Source organism: Panicum virgatum, chromosome 3K, assembly GCF_016808335.1.
Source record: "Panicum virgatum strain AP13 chromosome 3K, P.virgatum_v5, whole genome shotgun sequence".
Taxonomy (NCBI): domain Eukaryota; kingdom Viridiplantae; phylum Streptophyta; class Magnoliopsida; order Poales; family Poaceae; genus Panicum; species Panicum virgatum.
In genome coordinates, this window is record NC_053138.1 from 16,461,325 (window position 1) to 16,481,352 (window position 20,028).

At 49.0% G+C, this 20,028-nt stretch overlaps 4 protein-coding genes across 6 annotated transcripts; 3 read left to right on the plus strand and 1 right to left on the minus strand.

The window, feature by feature from the left end:
• Nucleotides 1–180: 180 nt before the first annotated feature.
• Nucleotides 181–2,711, minus strand: LOC120697915. Of its 2 annotated transcripts, none has more exons than XM_039981297.1 (8): nucleotides 1,988–2,711; nucleotides 1,662–1,908; nucleotides 1,424–1,495; nucleotides 1,252–1,319; nucleotides 1,033–1,159; nucleotides 866–946; nucleotides 677–769; nucleotides 181–581 (listed from the first exon to the last, which is right to left on the minus strand). In XM_039981297.1, the coding sequence occupies exons 2-8, from the start codon at nucleotides 1,887–1,889 to the stop codon at nucleotides 504–506; spliced, it is 747 nt and encodes a 248-aa protein (XP_039837231.1). In that variant the 5' UTR covers nucleotides 1,890–1,908; nucleotides 1,988–2,711; the 3' UTR covers nucleotides 181–503. The 2 variants fall into 2 exon arrangements, with proteins under 2 accessions (XP_039837231.1, XP_039837232.1); XM_039981298.1 differs by having other exon boundaries at nucleotides 2,022–2,709.
• Nucleotides 2,712–3,635: 924 nt separating this feature from the next.
• On the plus strand, nucleotides 3,636–5,924 carry LOC120697916 (guanine nucleotide-binding protein subunit beta-like protein A). The gene is made up of 2 exons (XM_039981299.1): nucleotides 3,636–4,611; nucleotides 5,614–5,924. Exons 1-2 carry the CDS (start codon nucleotides 3,721–3,723, stop codon nucleotides 5,725–5,727), a joined length of 1,005 nt encoding a protein of 334 aa, XP_039837233.1. The 5' UTR covers nucleotides 3,636–3,720; the 3' UTR covers nucleotides 5,728–5,924.
• Nucleotides 5,925–9,060: 3,136 nt separating this feature from the next.
• LOC120697917 (beta-1,3-galactosyltransferase pvg3-like) lies at nucleotides 9,061–10,867 on the plus strand. Of its 2 annotated transcripts, none has more exons than XM_039981300.1 (2): nucleotides 9,061–10,602; nucleotides 10,737–10,826. In XM_039981300.1, the coding sequence occupies exon 1, from the start codon at nucleotides 9,452–9,454 to the stop codon at nucleotides 10,508–10,510; it is 1,059 nt and encodes a 352-aa protein (XP_039837234.1). In that variant the 5' UTR covers nucleotides 9,061–9,451; the 3' UTR covers nucleotides 10,511–10,602; nucleotides 10,737–10,826. The 2 variants fall into 2 exon arrangements, with proteins under 2 accessions (XP_039837234.1, XP_039837235.1); XM_039981301.1 differs by having other exon boundaries at nucleotides 9,063–10,606; nucleotides 10,741–10,867.
• Nucleotides 10,868–13,992: 3,125 nt separating this feature from the next.
• Nucleotides 13,993–18,416, plus strand: LOC120697918. The gene is made up of 5 exons (XM_039981302.1): nucleotides 13,993–14,459; nucleotides 14,617–14,740; nucleotides 15,131–16,747; nucleotides 16,958–16,983; nucleotides 17,467–18,416. The coding sequence occupies exons 3-5, from the start codon at nucleotides 15,196–15,198 to the stop codon at nucleotides 18,190–18,192; spliced, it is 2,304 nt and encodes a 767-aa protein (XP_039837236.1). The 5' UTR covers nucleotides 13,993–14,459; nucleotides 14,617–14,740; nucleotides 15,131–15,195; the 3' UTR covers nucleotides 18,193–18,416.
• Nucleotides 18,417–20,028: the final 1,612 nt, after the last annotated feature.

Sequence of the window (20,028 nt, forward strand, 5' to 3'; positions counted from 1 at the left end):
TTAACTATGTATTAGCGACTAAAGCTTATATATTTTAAAGGCCAAGTATCGACATCTCGATTACCAGCGTTTCTGAACTTCCTTCACGGTCCAGCAGATCCGACGACACGCAAGAGCCGAACTGGCGATCTCTGACCGCCGCCCCCTCGCCAGACCGCCCACCACGGTTCAGTTCTTGCCGACCTGCTGTTTGATGCACCACGCCCAGTGCACAGACAATGCAACCGTCAATTCGCCTTCCATTTTTCTCTGCATCGGTTTGACAGATCGATCCTCTGCTAGTACATCATCTTGTTATGCACAGTAAACCCACTTCACCTTCATTTGAAGAGAGTAATCACGTACAGTGATCTCTATACAAAGCTGCTGGCAGCAGCCAAATATATCCTACTATGTACAATTGCAAAGCTGTACAGTCACATCTTTCCCATTTCTGCGGGCAAATTTCATCCGAAGCTCAGTCCTTGGTTTCAGTTCGTTGCAGGTTCCGCAGCCAGCGCACACTACTGGATGCTGATGACATGCTGCTGTGGCTGCGCGCTCTCCGCTCCCGCAGGTTCTAAATTCTGCTCGTGCGCACCCTTCATCATCCGCATCGTCACGCTTTCACCATTTCAGCTTGAAAATGCATGCACAATTTTTCGGTGTGATCTTCTGAAAGATTTTTCAGACAAACCTGCCGCCGGCTGCGTCGTTGAAGCAGCTCGGCAACCGCTACCATTATGATGTACACCGGTATGACGACTCCCGCTGTTCTGAGCATCAGCAGCTGGTTTTTTCAATTTTCAGAAGCTGGGTTAGTCAGGTTTAATGTGCCCTGCTGCATCAAGGTTATCTAGTGCTTGATCGGATTGCAGAGCCTTACAGTGAGCATGGCGACGGTATAAGCGCCTTGGTCGCCGAGGAGAACCGAGAGGGCGTCGTGGAGGACCAAGAGAACCATCAACTGGAGTTGGATGTTTCAGAATCAGAACGCTACTGCCCAGCGTTGGGACGAACAGAAGGTACGCATCTTTCACCGGCGCCACTTACGGTTATAGCGATTATGCGACAGCAGATTACGCCGGTAGGAGTTGAAGCCTGGCGGTCATACTCGTAGCTTGTTGATGTGGCAGATGTTTGGTCAGCGTACGGCCGTGCTTGGATGTAACCTGGGGCGCTGCAGTTGAGATGAGCGCTAGGTCATGCTTTTTCCTGATCAGATTCAAGGCATTTTGTCCTTGTGATGACAGGTGAAGTTCTATAAGTTACCTGAAGAAAATCGTGTTTCTTCCATGTTGAAATAGCTTTGAAGAGGTAGTGTAATTCGGTGTAAATTGCTGCGTTATCATGGATAGAATATAGTACATCAACCAGTTGTTTATTGGCGAAGTTGTTTTGAACTAGCTGGGCAGAGTATTAGATGGCCGGTGAAGAATTTTACCTGAAGGCAGATCTCACATATGGTGTCTCCCTTCTCATCGCACCACCTCTGAATGCATTTGCGATGAGCGTACTGCAATAAAAACATCTTTTTAATTTAACCCAGGCAAGCCTTTGTTCCTTTCGGAACAAACTTGTTCGATTCTACCTACATTCTAACATGTTTCATATTGCAGAAAACTTAAGGAGAGTGGAAACTTGTTCCTCTGGAAATAATTGCTGAAACATGATCTTTTTACCTTCAAGCTGCCCTTGCAGGAGCAAGGGGCCTCCATGCAGGCCTCATCATCATCCTCTTGGCAGATTCTGCATTCTACCAAGACGCCACTCGTTGCCCTGCCCTCTTCAACAGCGGGATCACACGGAGTCACTGTGGAAGAAGGCGCATCGGAGGCCTCATCAATGGCAGACTGAAGCGTCGACTCCGTGAGCAATCGGCCCGCCATTACCTCGAAATGGTCCGCCATCTCGGAAGCCCAATACAACCTTCGAAGCACAAGAACGATGAAATCAAGACGCACATTTCTTCATTTGAAGCAAAGGGAATAAGCGAAAGAACCATCACCTGAAATTGGAGGATCGAAACAAAAAAGAATTACCTAATGCACGAGATTTTTCTGGATATCTGCCATATGTATGGTTACTCAAAGGCAGCTCCTTTTCTTGCTCAACAGAACAAATAGAGGAGCATGAGAAATCAGAGGTTAAGAACGATCAGGAGGCAAAAGGGGCAGCAAGCTGAAGGAGAAGTCTTGCAACGAAGGGTTTGGATATCTGAGGCTCTGAGAGAATGGTACAGAGAAGCAAGAGATGGAGTAGGCGTCCCTTGTTCGTTGTTATCATTGGAGTTTGCTTGCTTCTGAAACACCTTATGCTCTGATGACATGCTTGATTGTTAGTGCATGCAGAGAACAAGGCACCGGCAAAATTCGAAAACAAACAAAATGTTGCTTATTGACCCATGAAAGCAATTCTTTTCCTCTGAAACTCAAGCAACGGGTTGAGCACAATCGCAGGGTAGAAAAAAAAAAGCGTCCTCAAGTTATACCACCATATTGCTCTAAGCATCCAGCTGACCCTGTAGGTCAAATAAAATTAGCGTTTTTATGGTGTGACGGCAATCGGCAAAGCTGCGTTGCCCATGTTCATCATCGACTGATATCCTCGTTCGTTTGTCACAAATTTGAATTTTGTGAAATTGTGGTTGTGGTTGGGGAGCGGGGAAGTTAACTTGTGAAGAAAGGTGCTGCATGATGGATTAGGGGCCCGGATATCCAGTCTCAACTTTCGTACACGTCTCCATGACTTGTTGCGGATGCGAGGAATCTCCTACCGGGTGACGATACCATTTCCCCCCGCCGCAACAGTAAATTTGACAATATGAAAAAGATAGATATTAATAGTTCACCATGAAAGGTACTATCAATTGACTTAATTATTATTTATTAGAAGCAACATATTTTTATGTAAATTATTGGTCAAATCCTCACATAGTAGATCGTGTCGATGTCCTAAAGGATATATATTTTTTGAATATGATGGAGTAAGGAAAAACCGTTCATTTTATAACATTATTATTTTTTGAAAGAAGTTATATTTATACGGATACCATTTATTTATGCATATAAAAGGGGCTGAATTTCAACTTTCAAGCCACGATGTAGGATAACCGCTCCACCCCAGCGCAGCCCAAGCAATAAGTTGAATCAAAACTACACTACCCTCACTCCCGTTAAACAATGGCACTGGGAGATTTGGAAGAACATAATAAAGCTATAAATGACGTCCTCTCAATGTTCCAAAACCAAACGGAGGAGCCATCTTCGAGGAAAGTTCTATTTATCACGATTTTTTTTGACAAAAATCATTAGTTTAGCATGGCTTTACCACAAAAGAGACAAAAAAAAGTGCTCAACCAATCTATCTACAAATGCCGCTGAAACAATTCCTTAACTCTAGCAAAACCAATAACCAATTTTTTTTTCAAAGAACACTTCAAGCGATGAACACTTCAAACTTTTAATAGCCTTCAAATTTGTCAGGGAGAAGAACAAAGAGAAAAAAAGAAAGGCATTCACCCTCATGGCATGGATCGTAATCCCACATCCTATGCAACGGCCCCGATCTTCCATCCACCATTCCAGCTTCGAATCTCCAGGCCCGCAAAACCCTAGCCCAACTCACTATAAAGACCTCCACCTCCTGCTTCCGCCCCCTTTCCCTCCTATCCTAGCTCGCGCCGCCGCCGCCGCCGCTCTCCCCACCTCTACCCTCGCAGCCCCAACCTCCTCGGCGACCATGGCCGGCGCGCAGGAATCGCTCTCCCTGGTGGGCACGATGCGCGGCCACAACGGGGAGGTGACGGCGATCGCGACCCCGATCGACAACTCGCCGTTCATCGTCTCGTCCTCCCGCGACAAATCCGTGCTGGTGTGGGACCTGACCAACCCGGTCCACTCCACCCCGGACTCCGGCGCCGCCGCTGACTACGGCGTCCCCTTCCGCCGCCTCACCGGCCACTCCCACTTCGTCCAGGACGTCGTCCTCAGCTCCGACGGCCAGTTCGCGCTGTCCGGCTCCTGGGACGGCGAGCTCCGCCTCTGGGATCTCTCCACCGGTGTCACCACCCGCCGCTTCGTCGGCCACGAGAAGGACGTCATCTCCGTCGCCTTCTCCGTTGACAACCGCCAGATCGTCTCCGCTTCCCGCGACAAGACCATCAAGCTCTGGAACACCCTCGGTGAGTGCAAGTACACCATTGGCGGTGACCACGGCGGCGGCGAGGGACACAACGGGTGGGTCTCCTGCGTCAAGTTCTCCCCCAACACCTTCCAGCCCACTATTGTCTCCGGTTCCTGGGACCGCACTGTCAAGGTCTGGAACCTTACCAACTGCAAGCTGCGCTGCACGCTCGCCGGCCACGGCGGCTATGTCAACGCCGTCGCCGTGAGCCCCGACGGTTCGCTGTGCGCCTCCGGCGGGAAGGACGGCTTTACTCTGCTGTGGGATTTGTCTGAGGGGAAGAGGCTGTACTCGCTGGACGCGGGTTCCATCATCCACTCGCTCTGCTTCTCGCCCAACCGCTACTGGCTGTGTGCTGCGACGCAGGACTCCGTCAAGATCTGGGACCTTGAGTCGAAGCACGTCGTGCAGGACCTCAAGCCTGACATCCAGATCTCCAAGAACCAGGTATATGTGCACCCTTTTGTCTTGTTAGCATTTTTGTGAAATCTTTTGTGCCCTGGTTAGAATATGTATATAAGCATTGTAGTCTGTTTATTGATTGATTCCTTGGGAATATTGAGGCCAGCATTTCATAATTTTTGGGGATGTGGAATTGTGGACTGCAGTTGTGTTGTGTTACCTGATTGATAGCATGTGCTATCTGAACAAGTTTAGTCCATCAGTGCCACTAATCAAACAGATGCCATATACTCCATTGCAGAATCATCACTATTCGCTTGTGGAGTGGCACAATTGCTTTATCGGTTCACTTAGGCTCTGTTACCTGTTTTCTGTTTGTTGTATCTTACAGTCATGTTATTCAATTTGTTCATCTGAGTATAGGCTCATCCAGTCTTTGGTTTGTATTCAGTATTAGACTATGCCTATTCAATGCCAGTGTTTAATAGCAGTTGCTAGTAATATGCATCCTGTGAGAGTTTATAAGCTCGTCAATTCCATTGCTTCTACTCTGCATTTTAATATGCTTGTTATCCATTGCTTCTACTCTGCATTTTAATATGCTTGTTATGCCTCATCCGTTCTGTTGTGCTCTTGATAGCACATCTAGATACTGTTTCGTCATGCCCCTGTGCATACTGTTTCATTTTGCATGATACTGCACTATAATATGCTTGGAACCTTTTGTATTTTACCTCTATTGATGTAGTGCCATTCTATAGACTCTGCTAACTGTGGAACTAACCCATTAGGCCCTTACTTCTTCTGTCATATTTATCTTCAACTGCACATTGGAACTTAACTCTTCTATGTATTTTATTTGTATCTTGTCAGTTTGTGCGTGCATATTAGTTTCTCTTGAATCATGTTTTCAGCAGTTGTCTATTTACTTTATGTAAATTATCTTCCCTTTTGTTGTTGGAGGATGCATTTGGTAAAAACTTGATGTTCCAAATTATGCTTTATCCCATTGATGGATATTTGACTATTTCTGGTGCCCTTGTTTAGATCCTGTACTGCACAAGCTTGAGCTGGAGTGCGGATGGAAGCACCCTCTACACTGGCTACACGGATGGATCTATCAGGGTCTGGAAGATCTCTGGATTCGGCTACGCAGGCTAGATGGTAAAAGCCTTTTGGAAGGTCTAGGAAGTCTTTGTTCGGCAAAACAATGTAATGTTCCGTCAATATTTTGACTATCGTGAGCTATATTGTCTGTTTGGTACTTTTCAGTCGCCCAACTATTTATGCTTAGCTTTGTTAATGAGCTAATCGTACTATGAAGAATCTATTTTGCACCATCGCTCAGTGTTTTTTTTGCTTCTGCATTAATATGTTGTACTTCGGTCATGCAGCCCATGATGCTTGTTTCTGAGTTTATGCTTCTCTGATGCGGTGTGATCCCATTCCCAGTCTTGCGTATCTACGTCAATAATACAGGCGTAGGGCAATACAAATGGTTTTGTAAGCCTGAGTGTACAGATGGATCGAACGGCAATCGAATCTCTCATGGATGGCCTGTTTCTGCTAGAGTTCCCATGCTGTGATTCTGCTCCCTGCTGCGTTGCCATTGCATTCTGTTTATCAATTGCACGCCCAATTCCTTACCATCTTTATGCATTGCAACCACTTATCATATTCCTTGACCATATTTAGGTTACATAGATTGGCTGTCCTTAATTCGGTTGTGTTTAAGAAGAGGGAATCCCATCTTGTGACGTTTCGTAGTGGACAACACTCGAGCCAGATCGACTTTATCCTTACTAGGAGGGAGGATAGACGTGATTGCTTAGATTGTAAGGTGATACCTGGGGAGTGTGTTGTCCCTCAACACAAGCTTGTGGTGGCGGACTTTCGTCTTCGGGTACGTGTCCACCGGGACAAATGTACCAAGATTGCGAAAACAAAGTGGTGGAAGCTTAGAGGGGAAGCGGCACAAGCGTTTAAGGAAAGGATGCTAGGTGAGGGGCCTTGGGAAGAAGGAGAAGACGCAGATGACATGTGGCTAAAGATGGCAACATGTGTTCGGAAGGTGGCCTCAGAGGTGTTTGGCGTGAGTAAGGGAGGCAAACAGGAGGGGAAAGACACCTGGTGGTGGAACGACGAGGTGCAAAGGGCTATTAAGGAGAAGAAGGAGTGTTTCAAGCGTCTCCATCTTGACAAGAGTGCAGCCAACATCGAGGGCTATAAATTAGCGAAGAGGGTTGCAAAGCGAGCTGTGAGTGTAGCAAAAGGTAAAGCGTATGATGACCTGTATCAGCGGCTAGGCACGAAAGAAGGGGAAAAGGACATTTATAGGATGGCTAGGATCCGCGAGCGGAAGACAAGGGACATCAACCAAATCAAATGCATTAAGGATGGGACAGATCGACTGCTAGTGAAGGATGATGAGATCATGGATAGATGGAGAGAGTACTTCGACAAGTTGTTTAATGGGGAGAGTGAGAGCCCTACCCTTGAGTTAGATGACTCTTTTGACGATACCAACAGACGTTTTGTGAGGAGAATTCAGGAGGTAGAGATCGGGGAGGCTTTGAAGAGGATGAAGAGAGGTAAAGCGTTGGGTCCTGATGGTATTCCCATTGAGGTGTGGAGATGCCTAGGGGATAGAGCAATAGTTTGGTTAACTAAGCTTTTTAATCTCATTTTTCGGTCAAACAAGATGCCGGAAGAATGGAGGAGAAGTATATTAGTACCTATCTTCAAAAACAAGGGCGATGTTCAAAGTTGTACTAACTACCGTGGGATTAAGCTGATGAGCCATACGATGAAGCTTTGGGAGAGGGTCATCGAGCATCGCCTAAGAAGAGGGACAAGTGTGACCCAAAACCAATTTGGTTTCATGCCTGGAAGGTCAACCATGGAGGCGATTTTCTTAATACGACAATTGATGGAGAGATATAGGGAGCAGAAGAAGGACTTGCACATGGTCTTCATTGACCTTGAGAAGGCATATGACAAAGTACCGAGAAATGTCATGTGGTGGGCTTTGGAGAAGCACAAAGTCCCAACCAAGTACATTATCCTCATTAAGGATATGTACAAAGATGCGACGATGTTTGTCCGGACATGTGATGGCAACACCACTGACTTTCCTATTAACATAGGCCTACACCAGGGGTCAGCATTGAGCCCTTATTTATTTGCTTTAGTGATGGATGAGATCACAAGGGATATACAAGGTGAGATCCCTTGGTGTATGCTCTTTGCTGATGATGTGGTGCTAGTTGACGAGAGTAGGACAGGGGTTAATAGGAAGTTAGAGCTGTGGAGACGCACGTTAGAGTCGAAAGGGTTCAGACTTAGTAGGACCAAGACCGAGTACATGATGTGCGATTTCAGCGCGACTAGGCATGAGGGGGGAGACGTTAGTGTAGATGGGCAAGTGGTGGTCCAGAAGGATACGTTTCGGTATTTAGGATCGGCGTTACAAAAGGATGGCGACATTGATGAAGATGTTAGGCATAGAATTTCAGCTGGCTGGTTGAAATGGCGGCAAGCTTCTGGCATCCTTTGTGACAAGAGGGTGCCACAAAAGCTAAAAGGCAAATTCTATAGGACAGCAATTCGTCCGGCGATATTATACGGTGCTGAATGTTGGCCTACAAAAAGACGACATGTGCAGCAACTGAGTGTAGCAGAGATGCGGATGTTGCGGTGGTTTTGCGGGCACACACGGAGGGATAGAGTCCGGAACGAAGTTATTCGGGATAGGGTCGGGGTGGCACCAATTGAGGAGAAACTTACTCAGCATCGGCTGAGATGGTTTGGACATGTCCAACGAAGGCCTCCTGAGGCGCCGGTGCGTAATGGGATCCTTGAGCTAGTCGATAATGTAAAGAGGGGTAGAGGTAGACCTAAACTGACGTGGAATGAGTCGGTTAAGAGAGACCTTAAGGATTGGAACATCTCTAAAGAGATAGCTTTGGATAGGAGCACTTGGAGACTAGCTATCAATGTGCCTGAACCTTGAACTTATTTCTTTCGGGTTTCATCTCTAGCCTACCCCAACTTGTTTGGGAAAAAAGGTTATGTTGTTGTTGTAGTACCTGGATAAGCTAGCCATGATGGAGGAAGACCTTGCCCACCGCAGCAGGTCCATCAGGCTCATCCCAACCTAACCTTCCCGATTTTAAAAATTTGTCAGTCCATGGTTAGAAATTGTCATCCTCAATGCTCTACGGTTTCCCACTTCTATGACAGCTCCTCCATGCCCCTTGACGCAACTGCGGACCAGATCCTCTGAACGGGCCCAATTATTCAGCTCAAGTGACACCGAATTAGGGTGTTGCGTAAATATTGCATCCATCATTTTATAATGAACCCTCTAAATCGGATCGCGACTATTAATCGCGATCCAAACTGGGGTTTTTTTTTTCGAAAATATTCCCGGTTAACTAGCGCTGGAGCAGCCGAGCTCGCGCCGCTGACGGCGAGGCGGCGACTTCTGCTATTCTCGCGTGATGACCTCAGCCTAGAACAGGTTCCTTCCGATGAGGCACTAGCTAGCGCGACACAAGTGAGACACAGCTCTGGAACCAATGGCAACGAAGGTGAAGCTCAGGCCGCGCAGAAAAAAAGGGGAAAAAAAAAATCAAGTCACTCAGGAGAGATTAGCATTTCAACAGTGCTCATCGTTTACACGAAAGCTCCGTGCCCATTCACGCGACTTCGCCGAGCTGCCGAGATTAGGACCAGGTCGTCCTCTGAACGGGCTCAATTATTCAGCTCGGATGACCTCATCATATTCCCAGCTTCGTAGCAACTGCGATACTCTGATTTGTTCTCTTTAACTTGTGCGAAATCAACAGCTAATCGTTCGTTCCAGCTGCTATCAACTACCGCCATGTCGTCGTCTTCCTCCTTGTTCAAGCAGCTGGGCCTTGCGGGGACCGGCTCCCCCCTCTCCGGCCGCCACCTCCTCCTCATCCTCCTCGGCGCAGGCTTCCTCGCGTTCACCGTCTTCGTCGTCCACCCCAACGAGTTCCGAATCCAATCCTTCTTCGCAGGAAGCTGCGGTCGCCCCCGCGCGGAAGCCGCCGGCGTGCCCCATGCCGCGGCCACAGAGGTCGCCCAGGCGCCGGACGACGACGTGCGCGTGCTCATCGGCATCCAGACGCTGCCGGCCAAGTACGAGCGGCGGCACCTGCTGCGGACGGTGTACTCGCTCCAGGTCCGAGAGCACCCGTCCCTCGCCGGCCGCGTCGACGTCCGCTTCGTCTTCTGCAACGTGACGTCCCCGGACGACGCCGTGTTCGTGGCGCTGGAGATCATGCGCTACGGCGACATCATCGTGCTGGACTGCGCGGAGAACATGGACAACGGCAAGACCTACACCTTCTTCTCCACCGTGGCCCGCGCCTTCAACGCCACCACCACCGGCGCCGCCGCCGGCCGCCCGAGGTACGACTACGTGATGAAGGCCGACGACGACACGTACCTGCGGCTGCCGGCGCTGGCGGCGTCCCTGCGCGGCGCGGCGAGGGAGGACGCCTACTACGGTCTGCAGATGCCGTGCGACCGCGAGAACTTCTACCCGTTCCCGCCCTTCATGTCCGGGATGGGGTACGCGCTGTCGTGGGACCTGGTGGCGTGGGTGGCGGCGTCGGACCTGGCCCGGCGCGAGCAGGACGGGCCCGAGGACATGTGGACGGGGCGGTGGTTCAACGTCGCCGGCCGGGCCAGGAACCGGTACGACCAGGCGCCGCGGATGTACAACTACAAGGGCGCCTCGCCGGACAGCTGCTTCCGCCACGGCTTCGTCCCGGACACCATCGCCGTGCACATGCTCAAGGACGCCGCGCGCTGGGCCGAGACGCTCGCCTACTTCAACGCCACGGCGGGGCTCCCGCGCGCCGGCCAGCTCTACCACCTGCCGCCGCCGGCGCCGGCGGGCAGGCCATGAGAGGGCTGAGAGTTGAACCAAACCATTATTTATTCCGTTCTTGACGTTTTGGCTGGCTCTCGTGGGGCTCGGTCAAGGGTTGGTGGCGGTGGTTAGACCGTCCACAGTGGAAGGAGCAAATACACTGTTCGACACTGTAGATGCATTATTTGGCACTGTAGACAGAGAAGACGTGGAAAACGAGGAGGGAGCAAATTTGCTCTTGCTCCCTCCGCTGTGGTCAGCCTTAGGCGAGAGGGAGGATAATCTATGTGTCCATTTGGTGTTGCCGAATTGCTGATGGAATAGAAGATGGCATAATTGGATTTGTTTGCAATTTCGAGTTTGAAGTGATGCCTCATGGTGCTGGTTGGTCTTTGGTTTGATGTAAGCCGAGTCGAAGGCAGGGTTTTATTTCCCAACCGGTTTCCGGTAACCGCCGGGCTCCGGTTCCGGTTTACCGGACCGGTTTGACCGGTTACCGGTGGAAACCGGTTGAATTCAAATCCAAATTCAAATAAATTCAAATTTTCCCGTGCAACCGGTTCCGACCGGTTTGACCGGTTTACCGGCCGGTTTTACCGGTTTACCTGTCGGTTTGACCGGTTTGAAATTCAAAAGCTCCCGTGCAACCGGTTTACCGGCCGGTTTTACCGGTTTACCGACCGGTTTGACCGGTTTACCGGCCGGTTTGACCGGTTTGATCGGTGGGCCTTCATGGGCCGGTCCATTTTTTTCTTTTTCTTTTTTGATTTAACTTTAAATTCCCACAAACTATACTAAATGAATGAATTTTTGAGAAAATTTGACACCATTAGATTCATCACACCTTGAAGTTTTTTTAGGAATTTTTTGGGAATTTTTCATTTTTTGAATTCAAATTTAAAATTTGAATTTTGGCTGGTTGGGTACCGGCCGGAACCGGAACCGGACCAGACCGGTTTGACCGGTAACCGGTCAAACCGGTCCGGTTCCCACCGGTTTGGTTAACCTTGGTCGAAGGACGGCTATTGGCTGCCCTGGACGCAGCTTTGTTCGGATCAAAATTTCCGGAGAACAAAAAGATGTCAAGCACGGCCCACGGTGCACGATTTCCTAGTGCCGCCCAACTATTGTTGTTGTGTGGTCGAATAGCGGCCCAGCCTAGGCCTCCTAAAGCGAATTCAACCCATTCTGAAGCCCATTCCGAAGCCCGTGCGCGCCCAGTGGTAGACACCCCTTGCTTCCGCGTGCTGAGCTGGACAGCCGCTGCTCGATTGCATTCGGATTCAGGGAGAGTGGCACCCAGACCACAAGGTGCTCTGCCGCACAGGTTGATGCTGGCTTAGCCAGTAGCCACGCACAACGGCACAAGGCAGACGTGCGCTGCTCCGATCGCGGGCCGATCCAGCCACACGTCCTCGGAACTGGATCGGCCACGCGACAGCTACAGTGCGGCGGACGCAAGCCACGCACGCACTCCGGCGCCGGCGCTTCGTCGCACCCCACCCCCCTGAGCGGATCAGAACGAAGCGAGCGCTCCTGGCAGAGGCAGGCACGGCAGCAGCCGGCCGGGGACGGCGACCGCGGCCGCTGCGTCGCGATCCGGCGATGAATGCCAAGCTGCCTACAGCTGAGCGATGAACGCTCCCCGGCGGCGACCGGGGAGAGAGGAATGGATCGATCGCGACGTCGTCCACCCGGTGCCAAGGGGGCCTCGTCATGCGCGAATGCGCGGCGCCTCGCATTGATTAGTCGCATACTATTATCTGTCGATGCCGACCGGTGTCGTGCAGGGTAGCTAGCCCAGCTAAAAGCGAAAGCGCATTTAGGATTTGGGAAAGGAAAACGGGCTGGCTAGTGTAACGTTAACGCGCCCCTGGTCCGTTCTAGGTCTCGCCGGCTACCGGCAGACTCGAGAGCGGGCTAATCTGCCCTGGCGCCCCAACCGTGATGAGTGGTTCACAAATTTCTTTTTTTTTCTATTCTATTCTAGTGGAATTGGAAATAAGTGGTTCGCGTGTTCCTTGAGGTCATGCACAATCGGTGACTTTGGAGAACCTCTCAACCACATGGACAGGAGCCTCTTGAGGCGCCTAAGGGCCTGATTGGTTGCCTGGATATGGCTCAGCCAGGCTCTGCAGATACAACCTGCGCATGATTGGTTGCCTGAACCAACCGTTGGGCCTGGCCCGTGCGGTGCAAAAAGCCCCTCTCAGCCTGGCTCGGTAGATACGGGAGAAACGGTTGTTTCCGCGCGGCCTGGCTCGGGCGAGCGCAGCGAGCGCACCAACGCGTGTAAAAGGTGACCGGCCGTCTGCATATTCAAACAAACCAATCACCATCTCCCTTTAACCTGTCTCGAACAAACTTTCAACCAATCACACTCACCATGCATGCGCCGGGCCCGGCTAATCGGGGCCTGGCTCCCTCGTGCGAGCCTGACTCGGCAGGGAAACCAACCAAACAGACCCTAAGGCCAGCTCCAGCGTATGGAAAAATCGAATCATGGAGGTGAAAAAACAAACTGAACACACAGTAAACATCGAACCGCGAGTGCCAGACTCAAAATCGCACTCCGCAGACGCGTCGAACCTATCCGCGGGAGAGCAGCTCACCAAACAAGAGCTGACACGTAGAGAGAGAAATATTTTCTTTCCTCCTGCTCGGGTGGTGGGTCCAACACAGCAAAGCTCACACTCCGGCCATCGAACTTTCTGACGCGCTTTTTGTTTGGCAGTGCAAAATCGATTTTAACACTGGAGCTGCTCTAAGAGTTTTGTGTAGCACAACATTGGCCTTTTCACAAGCTGAATGCACACGTGCTACTGGAACACTCTCAAAGCTTTACCAATATAGTGGCTTTTATAATCTAACACTATATTTACGGCGGCACATTAAGGCCCTGTTTGGAACCAAACTTTTTTCAGAAGTCTCTATCACATCAAAAAGAATCTTACTATTTTATAGTATTAAATAAAATCTGTTTATAAATATTTTTTGACAGCTGAGTGTTTTTTCGCGAGACGAATCTAAAGAGCCTAATTAATTCATAATTTGCTACAGTAACCATTCGCTAATTATAAATTACATACCTCATTATATTCGTCTCGCAGTTTAGCCCTAGAATTTTGCAGTTAGTTTTATAATTAATATTTATTTAATACTTCAAAATACTAAAAAAATTCAGGGACTTTTTTTAAATCCCTAGACCAAGCAACCCCTAATATTTTTCACCAGACAGAGGTAGTCGGCAGAGCTGCGACCGCGAGTCGTCCACACTCCACGCCCTGTGACGGCGCCGTGTCGAACGGAGAACACTGTGCAGCTACTGGAGCCCACCGCCATCCTGTCGTTGGAGGGGCACGGCAGGGCCACACGCCACAGGCGGGAACCCTGAGATATTTTCCGCTCCCGATCGGCCGTACGCTCCCCATCCGACGCCTCCGCTGCCGCCACCGCGGCCGCCGCCCCGGGACGACGGCCGCCTTTTGAGGACGTGGCGGAGGAGGCGGCTTCGCTTTTCCCTGTTCCTCCCCCCTCCACTCCCTCCCCTCCCGTCGGTCCAGGTTCTCCTCCCCCAGCGCCTGGCTCTGTCTTGGCTTGGCTCCAGAGTTAAATGCCTCCGCCATCGAGTCAGTGCAGCGGCAGCCAGAGCCAGGGCTTGCCGTCGCCGTCCCGCTCCGCGCGCCGTGGTTGGTAGCGCTCCCCGTCCCCGCCGCGCGTGGTGGTTGGGGTGGGCGGAAGAACTGGAGCGGGGGAGAGCAGTGCAGGGTTGAGTTGAGGGACCTGTTGTTGGCGCGTGTCTCCCTGTCGCCCACAGGTTCCTTCCTCCTTTTTATTCCTCCGCGCCGCGGCCACGGGGGGGACGGATTCCGGAGAGGAGGGATTTTTTCAGCAGCTGAGCTGGAGAGTAGTCGGGCGCGGGTGCTCTGATCCCTTGCCGCCTGAGCTGATTCTCGTCGCCGTGGCGCGCGGCGGCGCTGTTCGGGTGAGTGCTGCCTGCTCCTCCCCGTTCCGGCGCTGAATTCTGGGTGGTGGGTGTCACTTTGGGCGGCGGTTTGGGGCGACAACCGCGGGAGAAATCTTGGCTTCTGGCTTGGCCTTTTTCTAGTTCATCACGTGGTGTTGATTCGCGTGTTTCGCAGGAACGTGGTGGCGTGCTCGTTCCTTGCCTAGCTTGGCGTGATCCGATTCTGGTCCCGACTGAAAGGCGGCGCGGCGCGGACTGCCGAACATAGCTGTACAAGCGTGTGCCTCGTGCTTGCGAAGGTATTAATGTTTGGCGTTTTGCTTCATTTCAAGTTGAATGGTTTCATTTTTAAATGCCCTGTGTTGTGCGTGCCAGATCCGCCTGATTTATGTAGCCATTTTTTCATAATTCTGTCTGAAAATGAGAAATCTGCTCAGCATCACCCTTAATGTTTTATTGAAGAGTTTGTAACGCACGGTCATGCTCATGCACCAAGTAGGAGAACTAGCTCTTTGTTATGGAAACTGCCCCATTAGGTTCCATTCCTTCCATCCATTGCTCAACTTTGCTGGTTCTTATGGAATCTCCCCTGTTTCTGTTTAGCTGATTTTACAAGTCTATGCATCATTTGTTCTGTCAGGACTAAAAGATCTCGTTGTCTGATTTTTTTTTTTTTGCATCCTTGACAGAGATTTCTGCAACCATCATTCCAAGGTTGAGAAAGTCAGTTTTTTTATATGCCTGTACTCCAATCATGTCGGACTTCATCGGGAGTAGATATGATAAGCAAGAAGATTTTCAACTTCTGATGAGCAAGAAAGATCCTGGAGAATCTCCGAAACACAAGCATTACCTATGGATGGCACACTGGACCAAAGCAAGCAGCAGTGCACAACCCCAAAATAACAATAGCAGCAACCCTTTGGAGGATATCAACAAGGCCAGTACTACAAAAGACAGTGAGACTTTGCCTTATGAATTCATGAAATCAACAGTATCTGAAAGGCTCATGGTAGGAGTAAGCCGTGGAAATGCCTCTGTGCAGCATGCCCAACAATTCAATTCTAGTATGTGGGGTGTGGCACATCATGTTTGCAATGAATTGGGGGCGAAGGATAATGAGCAGGTTGATGAGTCTTTTGAAAAATCTATGAAGCAGAAAGCTGTGAACTTGTGTGCTAGGGCAGTTGTCTCAGAAACATATTCTGTTCACAAGCTTTCAGAATTACCGATGAATCTTCAGAAACTTGGGAGCTCAGAGGATCCAAGTTTAGATTGGAGCCACTTTCCTATGTTCGCAATTAATCAAAAGATTGGCAACATACTCAACCCAAAACGAAGGTCTGCGCTTGGTTCTGCATCACTGAATCTAAATATGTCTACATCTCATGTTATGGCTCTATCATCACAGGAATATAGGATGAACTCACATCAAACTGCTGATGAGAATATGGAAATGTCGGAACCTGCAGGAGGCTTTGCATCTCACATAGAAGATCCTGGTGGCCTCAACTCAGATCCTTCAGGACAAAAGTTAAAAAGGAAATTATTGGATACAATATCATGTTCTTGCAGCAAGGATGACAACTCATCAGATCGTCCAATAGATGAGCAGCATACAAGCCACTATTTTGCAAAAGCAAAGCATGAGCTACCCTGCGCATCTAATGAAAAGAAGTTCACATTTGCAGGAAACAACAATGATCGCACTGTTGCAAGTGCGTTCGACAATCTGAAGACAAGAAAATCTGCTGTCCATAAACAACAAAATGATGCAAAGGCCGCATTCTGCGCTCCAGTACTTGGTAGAGAGTTTCAGAATGAACCAATAACTATTTCTAACAACAGCAAGAAGGATGTTGAAAATTTAAATGAGACATATAGATCTCATGGCAAGGCTGTTTCAAGTTCTTTGCTACCTTTTGAGCAGCAGCATCTGAAAATACAGAGAACAGAATCTGCAGCAGATTTGGAAGGCTACTTGTTATCTGATCAAATCGCAAACAAGTTGCCAGAAAAGAGTAAGAGTAATGGTGAGCTGCTGACTCATGGACCAAAGTCAAAGGAAATGCATACAGGTTCCTGTAACCGACGAGGACCCTGTTTATTTGAAAAGTTAACAATTCCTTCCAAGTCACAAAGTGGGTATCCTAAAAATTCTGCATCTTCAGGAAAATCTAGTGGCTTTGGAGTTTGTATGTATGGCACCAATATTGGCAGTCAGCTATTTGGAGCACAGAATCAATCTTCAGCTAAGACTGAAACATTGTACAGCGATACTCTTATTCCGTCCAAATCCTCAGCAGGTGAGGGATAGCATATTTAATACATCAGCTAAGACCATCCCTTAGTACATAGTTGTTTGTTTGTGCTAAAAGGTGTTTCTTGGTCATGCAAACATATATATAAACAGAGCAGCATCACTGAAATATTTCATCTAATACATAAGTTCTTTTTTCTGGTAGCAGTATCACTCTCAGACTCACACATATTTTGTTTTTTCTGGATTGTTGTAGGCATTGCTTCTTTGTCGGCACAAAAGGTATCAGTGTTCCCATAGCAATCTGATCTCCTGGCTTGTGCAGAAACAATGTTCCTCAGCTAACTTATATGGCTTGACAGTTTTTTTTAAACAGAAATTATATGGCTTGGAACTGTTATTTATTTATTTATTGTTTGGATGTTTTTTTTTGGTGGGTGGGTGGGGGACTGGGGGGACAACTTGCCTGTAAAGGCTTATAAACTTTACTGTCAGCACTCAGCACTGCATTTGATGCATCATCAACTTTGTCTTTGGTGTTTATGACTTTAGCCATTCATCCAATAGATCTTTCCTATCCATGCTCTTCAGTTGCAATCTTCAAATTTGATCAGTTTTATGTCAGTTTGCATAAACGCTCACTTTCCTGTTGCTTATTATTCCACATGATAATTATTTGAAGTTGCACTGTTCTTATCAATTGTGGATCCTTGGCAGTTGATAAATCTCTGTACTAATACTTTTATTACCAAAAATGCAATACAGGACTACGGTTGCCCAGATGAAGCAAAAAGTGTGCAGCTGGTGACTCCTTCCCAAAGAGGAGATTCACGATACAGTAAAGATGACGGGTTCCACAATGTGAATGAGAATCATGATGTTTCGTCAAAAGCTACTATTGCCAGTAAGCAATCATGCATGCCCAAAACAAGAATCACAAACCTAGATCTCATCCTATCCCAAATGAGCAGAATGAGAAATCAAATTTCTAGTGGTATAGTTCAACCACCAATTGGTGCCGAGCCAAGTGATAGATGGCTCAAGCGGCTACAGCTTGATATATCAGATCCTGACATCCCTGGTTCCAAGAGGCCAAAAATTGGAGACAGTCCTCCACTCGGGCAAACAAATTTTTTGTTTGGCATGGCTCTTCCTTGCAACAAGATTGATTCCGGAATGATTGGTCGTGCCAAGGAGGACCAGGGCTTAGATGAAGGGAATAACGAACTCCAAGACAAGCAAGGAAGATCCCCAGTTCCAGCAAAGAGTATGACTAGCTGGATAGGAAGATGGTGCCAGGGCGGCACTGCTGTTTTTCATGAAGACCCATGTCAGGGAAGACAAGCAACAAAACATGGCCAGCCATCTGAAGAACTTGAAGGACAGTTCCCAAGCATCGCCGCTATGGCAATGATGGGGCGAGTCATGAACAAGCTCCGCCCGTGCGAGCATCAGAAGAAGGGGCCAACTGTGGTTTGGAAGACAGATTGATTTTGTATATATTTTCTTGCGTGTAATTTACTGGTTCCTTTTTTTAAAAAAATGTAAAACTACTGTGAATTTTGCCTGTCATTGGTTCATCATTGTGGTCTGCTATTGTTATTAAGCAAAACTGGTTAGTAGTGGCGACTGATGGGTTACTAGTTTAGCAGGCCAAACAGTAGATCATGTTGATACCAGTAAGATGAAACTTGCGAACTGTCCCTGAATTGCAACGTGGATCTCAAGAAAAATTGAGGGTTTGTTGTCACACCCTGAAATTTTTGGATTTCAGGATGTGATTAAAATTAAAAATAAAACAACAATTTTCTCATAATTTTTAAAAGTTTGCCAACATTTATTTTCTTTTCAGGGAATTTTGTACAAAAAATAATAATAATTGGTTGTCTTCTAAATTAAATGAGGTCATTTTGGTTGTTATGCATTCATGCTTAATTGCATTTATTTTATTGTTTGGGTTCAGTTGAATTTAAATTCGCCAAATTTAAATTCAAATGAATGTGTTTGAGTTGTTTTCAGGAAATGAAAAACCTTTTCCTTTTCTCCTAAACCATTTCAGCCCTGGAGGCCCAACCCCACTCCCTTTTCCTTTCTTTTTTCCCGGCCCAGAACCCCCCCCGCCGGCCCATCTTCTTTTCCAGCCCAACCCGCCCACTCCCCTCTCACTCTCACTGTCGTGCGGGACCCGCCCGTCAGGGCCGTCCCCTTCCCCGCGACGAGCGGACTCTCGCAGAGTCCGGCCGCCGCACGCCACGCGCCGTCCGAGCTTGGTGTGGCCCGCACGCCGAGGCCCGTCCCCGCCCCTATAAAGGCGCCGCGCGGACCACCCCCTTGACCCGCATCAAGTCGCAGCTGCCGCCTTCGCCTTGAAACCCTAGCTCGCGCCGCCCTCTCTGCTCGAGCTCGGCCGCCGCTCGCGTACCGCCGCTTCGCCACCTCCCCGTCGTGTTCGAGCTGCTCCAGAGCTTCGCGCCAGGGTGAGACACGTCGCCGAATCCTTTTCTCTCTCTCTCTTGCTCTTTCTCGCCCGGATTTGCTCGTCAGAGCAAGCTCCTACGGCCGCGCCGCCCCCTCACAGTCGTGAGCCCTGCTCCGCTCGCCTATACCCCGTGCAGAGCACCCAGTCGAGTTCGCCACGCCGCTCTCTCGCTTCCCATACCAAACCCGAGCCGAATCCAAGCCTGGACGCCCGTTTCGACCAACGCCGGCGAGCTCCGCCGCCGCGCAGTGTCGCCGCCGGCACCTTGCGTCGCCGCTACCCGCCCGATCCAATCCTGGCCGTTCGATCGAAATCCAGCGGCCCAGATCCAATCTAGCCCGAGTCAAACCAGCCATATACCGGTCAACCGAGGAACTTTTGCAAAAGAGCCCCTCAGTTTTCTTGAAATCAACCCTCGGTCCAATCTAGTTCAAAAATAATTGCAAAAAGGTCCTCTCTTTTTTTCTATTTTAGCCCCTGTCTTTCCTAGAAATAGGACCCTCCGTTCCTGGACCTTGTTTTTGCTTGTTAGCCCCTGCGTATAGGGTTTAATTAGGTTTTTAGCCCTGATTTCTTTGATGCTAGCCCCTGGAAGTTCAAAACTCTCACAAAAAAATCCCTGGTGCACTGTTTTAGCCATAACTTCTTCGTTTTAGCTCCGTTTTCATCAATTCTCGCGCTCACGTGATCCTTGCAACGTGTGCGATAGCTTTATGACCTTGTTATCCTCTGTGAGCACAGTTTGATGTGTCTTGCAAATCTTTCCCGCTAGTCTTCAACTCTATAGTTAATCGCGACTAAATCGCTGAAGCACCGTTTAGTCTATAGAATCACCATTTTTGTTCCGT

Excerpts from the sequence above, each read along its gene's own strand:
- LOC120697915 (XM_039981297.1), bottom strand. The coding sequence starts at position 1,889 with ATGGCGGACCATTTCGAGGTAATGGCGGGCCGATTGCTCACGGAGTCG. Across the intron at positions 770-865 it reads ATACCGTCGCCATGCTCACT|CTGCTGATGCTCAGAACAGC; the intron begins GTAAGGCTCTGC and ends TGAAAAAACCAG. Across the intron at positions 582-676 it reads AACGACGCAGCCGGCGGCAG|GGTGCGCACGAGCAGAATTT; the intron begins GTTTGTCTGAAA and ends CGGATGATGAAG.
- LOC120697916 (XM_039981299.1), top strand. The coding sequence starts at position 3,721 with ATGGCCGGCGCGCAGGAATCGCTCTCCCTGGTGGGCACGATGCGCGGC. Across the intron at positions 4,612-5,613 it reads TCCAGATCTCCAAGAACCAG|ATCCTGTACTGCACAAGCTT; the intron begins GTATATGTGCAC and ends GCCCTTGTTTAG.
- LOC120697917 (XM_039981300.1), top strand. The coding sequence starts at position 9,452 with ATGTCGTCGTCTTCCTCCTTGTTCAAGCAGCTGGGCCTTGCGGGGACC.
- LOC120697918 (XM_039981302.1), top strand. The coding sequence starts at position 15,196 with ATGTCGGACTTCATCGGGAGTAGATATGATAAGCAAGAAGATTTTCAA. Across the intron at positions 16,748-16,957 it reads TCCGTCCAAATCCTCAGCAG|GCATTGCTTCTTTGTCGGCA; the intron begins GTGAGGGATAGC and ends GGATTGTTGTAG. Across the intron at positions 16,984-17,466 it reads CTTCTTTGTCGGCACAAAAG|GACTACGGTTGCCCAGATGA; the intron begins GTATCAGTGTTC and ends AATGCAATACAG.